Raw genomic sequence first — 13,024 nt, forward strand, 5'->3', positions numbered from 1 at the left:
AAACCTCGGGCACTTCTACACAACCAACCAGGTCACTGGCACCCCACTAGCTCACCACAAGCACACTCGTCACAAACCTCTGGCACTTCTACACAACCAACCAGGTCATTGGTACCCGACTAGCTCACCACAAGCACACTCGTCACAAACCTCTGGCACTTTTACACAACCAACCAGGTCATTGGTACCCGACTAGCCCACCACAAGTACACTTTCCACAAACCCCTGGCACTTTCACACAACCATCCAGGTCATCTGCACCCCACTAGCTCACCACTCACTGCATGCTTCTGGCACATCCCACCAATCAAGCTGTTGGCACGTCAATACTTCAAAACAAATGGTCAGCCAATAAATGTAAGACACTTTATTTGAGCTTGTATATACTTATGTAAAGTGACTATACCAGAAATATCTGGCAAAAATTCGATCAGCACAAATTCAATGAAATTTTTGCTACTATTTTAGAATAGCCCAAATAATTAGTTTACACAAATAATCAGCCTCATGTGTGCACTTGTTACAATTCAAAATCGGCCATAAAATTCCAAAAATATATGAAGTATAATAGAGGGAACCATTTTAACACGACAAATAGCACAGGTATAAGTCCAATAATTACTGACAGGCAATACTTTGAGTTCATCTCAGCAAATACAGAATATTTCATTTGTTTAATAGCAAATATGGATTTTTGTGCCAAAAATCTCTGGTGACATGTATGTAATATTTATTTATTTAATTGATTGGTGTTTCACTCCGTGCTCAAGAGTATTTCACCTATACGACGGTGGCCAGCATTATGGTGGGTGGAAACTGGGCAGAGCCGGGGGGAACCCATGACCATCCGTAGGTTGCTACAGACCTTCCCACGTACGGCCGGAGAGGAAGCCAACATGAGCTGGACTTTAACTCACAGCGACCGCATTGGCGATGTGGTAAGTACTTACCACTTCACCAGGGTATATATTATGTCGGATGCCCGTTTGTTGGGACTTCAGGCTACACCTACACAGTGGTCCGTCATTCATCTAAAAGAAAAATAATAACACTTTCAAACATTGCATGTAGCAACAGTAAAGACTGATTGATTTATTTATTTCATTCCTGCTTAACACCATACTCAAGAGTTTTTCACTAGTAAGTTGGCCGTCAATTACAAGGGTGGAGGAAACCAGAGTGCTGGCATAAACCACCAACCATTGGCAAATTACTGACACACTTTCCCAAGTGATATACAGATATACATGTATGCACCATATTGGTGGAAGGCAAGTGGACTTCAATGAAGGGTAAACTAAGCACACATGGGTTATTGTCACTAGGGCCCCGCAAGCAGTGAGAGCAGGGAATCTACAAACTCCCTCACCAAGGCTAGGCTTGAACCTTTACCTATGTAGTCTTTAGGGGTTATTGATGTTTTGGTCAGCACTCACCTCTCCCGGCTCATTGAACCATAGCTCACTGTGTAGTCTGTAGGGGTTTTCTATCTTGTGGTTCAACTCCTCCACCCAATGCATGCTATCTTCCACATCTTCTTCATCCTCAGACGAGCTGCTCACACTGCAATCTGAATCTGAATATAAAAGTAATGATAATAGTCACATTAAAATATGAGCACGTTACATGTCAATATCTGTTGCTTTTACCACAAAATATGCATGAAGACCAATAATCTTTGACCAGGATTACCGTTCATTATTAGACTGCCACTAGCCCACCACCAGCACACTTGCAGGTGTCTAGCATTCCACTACCATTCACCTTGCCCTCATCTTTTGTTACTGCTGGAGTCTGTAGGTACGGTGCCTAATGCCACTAGCTCACCACTAGCACACTTGTAGCAGGCTTCTAGCAATCCACTACAATTCACCTTGCCCTCGTTTTCTGTGGGTGTACAGTTACAGCTGTGACATGTATATGATATTTATTTATTTATTTATTTGATTGGTGTTTTACGCCGTACTCAAGAATTTTCCACTTATGCAATGGCAGCCAGCATTATGGTGGGAGGAAACCTGGCAGAGCCCTGGGGGAAACCCATGACCATCCCCAGGTTTGCCACCAGACCTTCCTACTGACATGCACTCTAAGGACTCCTTCGATGTCATATGACTGAAAAACTGTAAACCCCAAGCACTCACTCACTCATTTGGTGTTTTTACGTATACTGTGTCTTCTTGCGGCAGGTAGAGTCCATGCTGACAAAGTGCTGCTGCCAGTGAAGCATCATGCTGAGGACACCAGACATGACACCCTACCCATGTCACATCATAATTACACAAGGTCAACCAGTCATGTTTCCTTACTCTAACCTCTCTAACCTGAGCACCAAGCAAGGCAACAGGAAGAATCATTTTAAAAGTTTTTGGTATGAACTGACCCATGCTTGATCCCAGCTCTGTCAACTTCTAGACGGACATTCTAACCATCTGGCCACGAAAGGAAACTAATGGCATGCTGGCAGGGAATTCTGAGCCCTACTTGTGGAAAACCAGTGGAATGTAACTCAAGAAAAAACTATTCTCTCAACAGAACATATGCCATTAGGTTTTTCCAAATCAAACTGGTTTCCACTATTCAGCTATAGCGTCAGTGTCCACACTGCACACAGACATAGCATTATGACAATGATCCATCACCCTGGTCATTTCTTTGTTTGTACCCACCTGAGGAGTGCCCGTCCTCGTCGTGGTGATGATGGTGATGGTGGACATTCACTGGTCTTCGCGGGGGGTCGTAGTTAGGCTGCCCTTCCATTGCCTTCACAGACCTTTTAACAATGTCTTCCTCAAATTTATTTTCCAAGTCCAGCATTTTCTGTGTACCTTCCATGCAGCCTGTCTGAAAATCCGTAGGGAGACCATCCAGCTGAGTGTATATATTTCTTAATAGCAAGGTACCACGTCACATCAATAATTGATTTAAACTAAAGTTTGTGATTTGTTTGTGGCTTCCGGTGAATTTCAGCTGTTACTAAGACACAAATATCCTCATAACAATTCATTAGAAACAAACACACCTGAACATGCTCATCTGCTAAATATTTGTGAAGCCTGGCAAAAAGTCATGCATCATGACCATGTGTTCAGGGCTGCTGGTAAGTGCATACTTCATGTTAAAAGACATGATGTCAAAAGGTTGACTGACTAACAGTGTAACTTCTAAAGCTGCTTGTCACAGCTGAAAATCCAGTACTCATATCACAAATATAAAACATGATATCCTAAAACATCAATGACAAACACATGCTGGTTTTCGAGTTTTAACTGTTTTGTTTTTTTTTTCCTATCTGTTTTTAAATATGTCCTAACACTATTGTTTCATTTTTGTTGCTCTCACTACCAATTCGAAAACCTGAACCTCCTCATCTTTCCACCTTGTTCTCGCCACAATATGGCTGAAATATAGCTGGTGTGGCGTTAAGCCATAATCAATCATTCATTCGTTCAATGACAAACATGTACAATGTATAAAGCCAATTCAGTCATCACAAATACATGTAGTCTTTTATTTCATGTTTTCTACACGTTAAATCAAATGATACATCAACTGATCAATCAAACGATAAATTTCACTTTGCTTCTAAGGCCAACGACACTTGATGCCCTGTTTCAAATCAGGACATTTTGGACAATTAAATTACAGGTGGTGGGACGATTCTCATTTCTCATTATCGTTATTATGACTGTGACAATCTGGAAACAAAAGATGATATAATCAGTTCCAATGCACAGGATAAAATGGGGAAAAAAAGGAATCATGTGTGACAGTTGGAAAGAAAAAATATATATATTTATTGTTCCAAACTCAAGAAATTTTCACGGATGCATCATCAGTCAGTTTTACATGAAGAAACATGAATGCCCAGTATAAACCATTGACCTTGGGCACGTTACTGACAAACTTTCCTACATGTGACATACAGACATGCACACCACATTGGTGGAAGACAAGTGGTTCACAACACACATTATACGGCATGAATGGCCGGCCAAATGGTAGGGGTTTTTCTTACCACTTTTCTGTAACCAAATCCACATGAACAGTGACACGAGCGACATGCACTACATGTAATTCCCTGCTCAACCCCGAGACTAAGTGTGATGCCCTCAAGCACCCCTACGGACCTACCTGCGTGTTTCTGGTGAAGTACAAATCAGCAGGGGAGCATCTTAGCCAGATAGGTATGTCCTCCTCAATCTCTGCTGGGGGTGCTTCTTCCTGGGTTTCCTCCAGGGATTTGTCAGGGCTGGGGCTCCGTGAGGGAGCTCGCTTGGCCCGCTTTCTAGATGGCCTGGTCAGACACAAGGTGAATGGAGAGAGATGTCAAATGAAGTCAATGTGTCGTTATGGGGAGTGGGGGAGTTTGAGATCACACTATTTTGTCGCAAAAAGAAAAATACTTCCTGTGTCGTGACTTGTCAAAAATGTTTGGTAATTTTTGTGGACACTGATTTATCCATTGTTAAACCTGTTTCACCGAGTTCTGAAAGTTCAAAGGACACTCAGTTTCTTCAGTAACTTCGAAGGTTTGCGAAGCTTCTCAACTTTCTCCAGCATTCATCAACTGTAAATAACTTTTGGAAACATTTTACAGCTTCTTACGTTCTAATAAATGTAATAAGAAATAGTTGCCTAACATTTCTGACCGGTCACACGGTGCACGTTTTATCTCTACGCCATACCAGATTAAATTGTTTCCAATGTCGGAGGAAAAAATGAAAATAAAAATAAAACTTAACAAGAGTTCAGATGAACACAACCCACGCCCCAACAAGTGCATTTGTTTGATATTTATAAAAGAATACCAGCAGCACTGCGGTGAGTACAACCCCAATGGCAAAAGTTAAAACTTGTTGCTATAAAGGTTATAGGCAATGGACTTTCCATGCCATTAAACCGATCTGACTTTTGTTACCTCTTCTCCAAGTTGATACAGGAATCCTGTTCCAGAAGACCAAAATCTATTCCAGCTAGCATACGGTGGTAAATAACCATAAATTTCTCCCAGGACTAAGCTGCATACTTCGCCTGATTCTGAGAGTTTAACTTATCTTTAATACAGGTGTTTCAACGTTCTTTTGGGAAGGTAGGAAGATCTGCTATTGGAAAAAATATACTTTAGGCATCAAATGCATTATTTGCATTACCCATTACTCACCGATGCACTATTTTGGGCAAAATTTTGAGTCATTTACCATACACAAAGTACACATATCTCTCACTTTTACCTTTCATCTCTTTCCTGGGATAGGTTTCGCTTGCGTGAATATCGCTGACTGCCGTCTTCAGACTGAGACTCTGAGGAATGGTGTCTCCTGTAATCAGCATGGAACCAATTACTGAGCACAAATGAGGCAATGATTGAGCACTTGTGAGGCAATGATTGGGCATGACTGAGAAAATGATTGAGCGCAAGTGAGACAATGATTGAGCACAAGTGAGACAATGATTGAGCACAAATGAGGCAATGATTGAGCACCAGTGAGACAATGATTGAGCACAAGTGAGACAATGATTAACCCGAAGAGAGACAACAATTAAGCTTAAGAGAGCCAATGATTGAGCATGAGTAAGATGATTGAGCACCAGTGAGACAATAATTGAGCAAAAGAGAGACAATGATTTTGCACCAGTGAGACAATGAATGGGCACTAGCGATACAATGACTAAGTGTAAGCGAGACAATGATTAACCTTAAGAGAGACAACAATTAAGCTTAAGAGAGGTAATGATTGAGCATGAGTGAGACAATGATTGAGCACAAGCGAGACAATGATTGAGCACAAGTGAGACAATGATTGAGCACAAGCGAGACAATGATTGAGCATTAGTGAGACAATGATTTAGACAATAAATTTTATGTTTACACGTATAAAATGCAGCACCATCATTAATTTTTTGTTAATTTGAGTCATTTGAGTTTTAGAAGACTCCTTCAGAAGGACAAAATAAGACCCTGTATCCAACCCTTCACAACAGCTATAGTTTTATAGGGTCTTAAAGCAGCGCATGTAGATGTGCATGTAAGCTGTACGTACCTGGGGGACCTTCGTCTTCTCCTGTCTTCCGTCCGCCCCCTATCTCGACCCCGTTCAGGCGATTCCCTCCTCATCCTGTCCCACTCCAGGCCTCGCCTGTCCCCTGAGTCACTAAGCCCTGATCCTGTGTCATCTACTGTACTGCTGCTAGCACCACATCTTTCTCTGTCAGTCCTGTCACTCCTGTAAGATCCACCATCACTGTCTCGCCCTGTGGGTCGGGATCGTTGATAATCTCTGAAACGCCCCCGGTCGCGTCCTGAACTCTCCCTATCACTTCTTCCCCGCCCCATTTCCCTGCTGTTCCGCCCATTATTACTGCGTCGATCGTCGTTCCTTTCTGATCTACTGTTGTCATGCCTGCTTCGGTAATCGCTCCGCAGCCGCTCTCTCGAGTAGTCCCGCCTCCGATCAGAGTGAAACATGCTTCTGCTACCGCTTCTGCTCTGATCCCTAAACTGACTACTAATTCTGTCAGGATTTCTCTCCCTTGACCTATGAGCTCTCCTGTCCCAGTTGCCAGGGCTGTTCCCTCTCCTCTGATCAGACTCACTGTCCCTTCCGGAGTGCGGTGAACCACGCGTATCCCATGATGACCTGCTAGAGTCTCGAGATCTGAAAGAGTGCTTCCCCCTGTGTTCGGGGCTGTGTCCTGACAATCGACAGTCCGTATCCCCTCGGACATTATCCAGTTCCCTGCCTGGAGAGCAGAACTGGGGGCCTGACTTGGGATACCTGGAGGGGTCTGGACAAGGAGCGCCAAATGGTAAGCGAGGCCCCATGGACGTCTGTGGGGTCCGGGGCCCAAATGGTGGGTGACCCTGATGTTGAAGAGGCATCATATGAGATGGCTGAACCATTGACCCAGAGACAATCTGTGAGTAGACACCTCTGAAAACAACCAGAGAAAAAATAAAGGGCATAAATAATTGAGCTACAACAATAGAGTTTTACAGGGAAAGGAATTTTTTGAAATAAGACAACACTTAAAATTCCACACAGATAGAGACTAAACTTACAAGTGAAAATTATACATGGGTTATTATCATTGAGTTAGAATTCCATAATAAATCACAACAGGAGTGACATTCTTCAGTGCATGTTTTTTCCCTCTTAAAACTTTAATATTCCCAGAAGGATGATAGGTCTGCCACCAAAATATTATTTGCAATGTACATGTACATGTTAGTTTAAATAGTTTGTTCAAGGACAAGACAGCACCTGGCTGAAACATACACGTATTTCAATCGAAAGCAGGGTAGTCAAGCTTTATAATTTTAATGAGATTTCACTGGACAACAAGTAGAACAAAATGACAATGCTGCACAAATGGCTGATGTGAGTTGAGGTAGGCATCTTGAGAATTTTATCCAATCAAACATGTTGCTATCAGATTGTGCGGCCTAAGCTGTGACGTAGCCTTTACCCATTCACTCATGAAGTGACATATGATAACACAAACTACAGCATAAGACATCATTTTGGGATCTGTTACAACGATTTAGTTACGTGCAGCATTTGGGATTCCGAAGGTTTATGGGAATTAGAAGACAGCATCTCTCCGGATAATGCTTAAAATCAATCCAAAATTTTGTGATGTAAGTTTTTTCCAAATTTATTACAAGCAAAAAATGTAAATTTTGCTGCTTCATCTGTCTTGCATACAAAGGATGTCTTTTTTTTATCTCTTATGAAATACAGTAAAATTGTTGAAACATTGTGTTCAAGCTGAGATGCTTTCTCTGACGTCTGCGATAATTAGGTCAGCACTGCTTTTATCTTAGAAGCGACAGCTACAAAACTGAAGCATAAAATCCAGTGACAGTCGAATGCCTTGATCAGGCTCAGTATATTTAGATTTACTGAGCATGAATCTAGTTAAACAAAACTCTTTGCAATTTGTAAATTTTGCAAACATTTAACTGGGTTCAAAATAACCAGCACAACCCCTCCGGAGGCTACGACCTGAACCAGGCATACTGGCACGGCCGTGCATCTGTAGCTATGTTACTGAAACAGGGTCACTGGAGTTCCTTGTAAATATATATAGTAGGCCACTGTGTCAACATTCAAGCAGTGGAAGAAATACTCTTTCAGTATGTCTAATTCCTGAGAAACCTATATTTGTCACTTGGGCCAAAGTCCATCACTTTTATCTGTCACAGGCTACTGATTAGTCTATTATACGGAAAATACCTTCCATGTTATAAAGCTAGAGTAAATGTTATATCACCTTGCCCTCGATAATGGAGAAGTGCTGAAGATGTGTCAAGACGAAGTTAAGACAAAAAACGACTTTAGAATGGAGTAAGAACCAACATGAAAATGTCCCCATACAGAAGTCTTCATTCCACAAATATGGGCAATGTGAAAAGAGATAGCCCAAAATAAAACCTCATAGATAGTATTCCAGGTACATAACCACTTACCTGACATGAGGTGAGAACCCTGGAGGCCCTACTGGAGTTTGTCCTGGGTAGAGGCAACCCATACCAGTTACCTGCTGCATAAGGACAGGCTGAAAGGTGGGTGTCATTGGGGGAGGACCCCCAGCTCCCTGGTAACCACTCACAGGGAATTGAGGGTTGTACATTCCACTGGGCTGCTTAGGAGGTGGCAACTGAAACAATGAAGTTTCAAACACACACATTTATTTATTTGACTGGAGCTTTACGCCATATTCAAGAATATTTCATTTATACAACGACAGACATTGTAATGGTTGGAGGAAACCACGCAGAAGACGAGGGATATTCATGACCATCCGCAGGTTGCTGGTAGAACTTTTCTCAACTGGCCAAACAGGAAGCCAGCATCAGCTGGACTGGAATGCTGCCATCTACCCACTGCTCCACTATGAAGCCGGACTTGCAAGTATACCTTCTCCAAATAGCGGCAGACACCAAGGAGTGTATACCGTGGACCTTTAGGGCTGTATTAAACCTATTCTAAATCAAGTAGGGACTTATGGTGGTAGAGCCATAGATGCGGAAAGCAGGTCTTTAGGTTGGTGTCTTTTATTTGTGCGAGACTTGTTCGATAACAAAGACAACTGGTCTGGACCTCTGTTGAGTATTAAATTAAAAGTGTAAGCATCGAGACTCCAACGACGCTAGGCCATTATAAGAAAAGGAGTCTGGGCTAGCCCCAATCAATGTCAGAGAATTAGGTCAGCACTGCTTTTATCTTAGAAGCGAATCCTCCACCCTCCACTTAAAAGCCTGATGCAGTTACCTGCCCTTGTCAAATGTGTTGAGGCTGTCAGTGCACCCATTCACTTAGAGCATCATCACTGAATCTCGGGCCCACGCGGCCTAGGAATTAACATTGTGCTGGTGATACATCGACAGACGCAAAGATAAGGAACACAAGTATCTGCAAACTTCAGGCCGTGAAGACTTATTTGATGGGTTATTTTTGTCTCAAACGCCGTGACAAACTCCCAACACAAGTGCATCAGGTCTTTAAATGGAGCGCGCCCTTACGTTGGTTTGGGGCCATCCTTACCCGAACAACAATTTGCCACACCTAACGTCAGATCATTCTCGGACTACATGTACATGGTCTCAAGCAGTAAAGGTAAGCCATTTTAAAACCTATTAATGTTCATTTTAACAGCTGTTAAAAACTGCCAAAGATATAGAGCCTACTACTCTTCCATCTGCAACTACCACAAACACCTAAGCTATCTGCTAGTATCTTCCAATCAATCTTCATAACAAGTTCATCCTATATAATATGACCACGTACATATAATATAGTTCTGTCCAAGTCAAGTCAGACCTATAAAACACAGAGTGACATTGTGTAGGACTGAAAAACCATACCCAAAGTGTCGGCGCAACTGATGCAGGTTAAATCCCAGTGTTGTTGTTGTTGTTGCAAGCGATGCTCTTGCCCAGAAAAGCAAAGGACAACCCATATTCGCTCCAGGAATTTATCAGACAGTGTAAGTCTATGGTGCCTTACCCTTTTTCCACCCAGCAGAGGCCCTCCACCTGCCGTACCCAGTGTCATCGTGCCTCACAAAGCCATTTACAAGTCGTAAGAGTCTACCTGTCACATATTTTCATTTGCTTGAGTTTTGCAGATCCAGGGCACATGGGTTAATTTTCTTGTCGGTTCATAATGGTAGTTAGGCCGCCGTCGTATACATGTAAGTGAAATATTCTTGAATACGGCGTAAAACACCAAGCGAATGTTTGGATGGCCTAAATTTTGAGTATCCCCTTCGAAGTCAGGGCACGGGGTCATACCAAAGACTTTAAAAATGGTACTTGTTGCCTCACAGAGTCACATTGTGTAGGACTCAAAAAACCATACTCAGTGTGTCAGCGCAACTGATGCGGGTTAAATCCCAATCATGTTGTTGTTGCAAGCGATGCTCTTGCGCAGAAAAGCAAAGGACAACCCATATTCGCTCCAGGGATTTATCAGATAGTGTAAGTCTGTGGAGCCTTACCCTTTTTCCACCCAGCAGAGGCCCTCCACCTGCTGTACCCAGTGTCATCGTGCCTCGCAAAGCCATTTACAAGTCGTAAGAGTCTACCTGTCGTTTATTTTCATTTGCTTGAGTTTTGCAGATCCAGGGCACATGGGTTAATTTTCTTGTCGGTTCATAATGGTAGTTAGGCCGCCGTCGTATACATGTAAGTGAAATATTCTTGAATACGGCGTAAAACACCAAGCGAATGTTTGGATGGCCTAAATTTAGAGTATCCCCTTCGAAGTCGGGGACACGGGGTCATACCAAAGACTTAAAAAAATGGTACTTGTTGCCTCACAGAGTCACATTGTGTAGGACTCAAAAAACCATACTCAGTGTGTCAGCGCAACTGATGCGGGTTAAATCCCAATCATGTTGTTGTTGCAAGCGATGCTCTTGCGCAGAAAAGCACAGGACAACCCATATTCGCTCCAGGAATTTATCTGATAGTGTAGGTTTGTGGTGCCTTACCCTGTTTCCACCCAGCAGCGGCCCTCCACCTGCCGTACCAGGTGTCATCGTGCCTCGGAAAGCCATTTACAAGTTGTAAGACTTTACCTGTCGCATATTTTCTTTCGCTTCGGGTTTGTTATTCGCCGTGCAGCGCCCTCTAGCGGGATGAACGGCGCGGTACCCATAGTTGTTCTCAATATGTACGCAGATGGAGCAACCGCTTCCCAAGTACAACAACAATGGCACAAATTTTGATTTCTCTTAAAGTCACGGTATGAAACGTGCAGGTAGGCCAATATCCCGGCTTTTTTTTCTTTTCTTTGGCTGTTCCAAAAATCAAGAGGGCCTAATCAGTATACTTGAAATAGGCCTAGAAAATAACAAAATAACGTTTGGCTACCATGTAAACTTACCGGTATATACAGGCCTTTGTAGGCCCCCTACACGTACATGTTTTTATTATTTTATTTTATTTATTTAGATTTTTTCAGTAAACTAAATACTGTCAAATGTCCCTACATGTATGTCGTCATACAATGACTGTGTCCTCCTATAACATACAGTTACATGCAGGCCACGTGTACATGTACATGTAGGTAGGCCTACGTGTAGGCCTATATTTACGCTCTACCAAACGTACTACGTTGCATTCGTGAAATTCGCAATAATTTCATTCAGACCTGAAGATAAATTTGTAGAAAACGTTTGTATTGACGCCTTTACCCTCATAGGGCAAACATTATCTATACGATCCATATAGGTCTAAAACCCACCTTACATCACACCGATAGGCCTACAAACACAATTTCGTTTGATTCAGTGCAAAAATATGCAAAAAGAAGTAAAGGTATTTTAAATACGGTTCCGTTTTCAATGGCTTTTCTACTGAATAATGTGGCTTCTTGATTTTTGGACGAATCAAAAAGGTTCTTTTGGATTTTTGGACCAATCAGAGGTCCAAACAAAAAGGTAGTCTTACACGTACCGCGACTTAGATATGATGCGGTATGTTTATTTATGTTTACTTTTTTCAATGGCTTAGAAAATTTCCCTTAGTAAACTGTCCCTTACTTATGCCTTCAACCGTACTATGTGGATTCATTGCACGTGGGTTAATTCTCTTGTCGGTTCAAAATGGTAGGTGACCGGCCTGGATAGCACAGTTGGTAGAGCGTCCGCTTCGGGACCGGTAGATCCAGGATCAATCCTTGATCGAGTCACACCTAAGAGTTGTAACTTCCTCGCTTGGCGTTCAGCATGAAGGGGATAGTGCAACGACTGCTTGACCCGTATCAGTATAATGGCTCGGGCGGGGCGGCTTACTTGCCTTCGGTAAGTCGTCTCAGTGAAGCAGCACTAAATAAAAGAGCGGTGGAAATCCGTCCTGCATCAAGGAGGCACATTACACGTACACGCACCCTAATGATTCCTTCGTCGTCATATGACTGAAAAATTGTTGAGTACGACGTTAAACCCCAAGCACTCACTCACTCAAAATGGTAGTTAGGCCGCCGTCGTATAAGTGAAATATTCTTGAGTACCGCGTAAAACAAAAATCGAATGCTTCGATGGCCTAAAGGTTAGAGTATCTGCTTCGAAGTCAGGAGACCCGGAGTCATACCAAAGACTTTAAAAATGGCACTTGTTGCCTCACAGAATTACACTGTGTAGGACTAAAAAGGTTAGAGGAAGAAAACAGTACTTGTTGGCCCGGTGACAGTATAATGTGACCTCATGGGTGGGATATCATGCTAGGTGGCTTCGGCATGATACTTCAGTGGCGACAGGACTTTGGTGACATGGACTCAACCAGCTACAAGAAGGCACAGAAGATATACACACACCTGATTCCTTGTGGTCATATGACTGACAAATTGTTAAGCAGGCCCATACGACCTAAAACCAAAAGCCTACACACATACATAGACACATACATACACACATAGAGCAAATGTGCGTATATGTAAGTGTATCTAGCAAACCCCCTGACTTAAAGGTGGAGAAAACATAAACATGACATAAAGTTCAAATGAATGAATGC

At 42.6% G+C, this 13,024-nt stretch overlaps 1 protein-coding gene across 1 annotated transcript in view; it reads right to left on the reverse strand.

Moving 5' to 3' along the window:
* Window positions 1–6,904, reverse strand: part of LOC135480843 (ribonuclease 3-like) — a 38,211-nt gene extending 31,307 nt beyond the window's left edge. The window contains exons 1-6 of the mRNA XM_064760773.1: window positions 6,045–6,904; window positions 5,235–5,321; window positions 4,135–4,297; window positions 2,670–2,844; window positions 1,437–1,576; window positions 951–1,031 (exon numbers count right to left, since the gene is read on the reverse strand). Of these exons, the coding sequence (XP_064616843.1) occupies window positions 951–1,031; window positions 1,437–1,576; window positions 2,670–2,844; window positions 4,135–4,297; window positions 5,235–5,321; window positions 6,045–6,904 (1,506 nt within the window). The remainder of the gene's footprint in view (window positions 1–950; window positions 1,032–1,436; window positions 1,577–2,669; window positions 2,845–4,134; window positions 4,298–5,234; window positions 5,322–6,044) is intronic.
* Window positions 6,905–13,024: the final 6,120 nt, after the last annotated feature.

Source organism: Liolophura sinensis, chromosome 13, assembly GCF_032854445.1.
Source record: "Liolophura sinensis isolate JHLJ2023 chromosome 13, CUHK_Ljap_v2, whole genome shotgun sequence".
NCBI classification, from domain to species: Eukaryota; Metazoa; Mollusca; class Polyplacophora; order Chitonida; family Chitonidae; genus Liolophura; species Liolophura sinensis.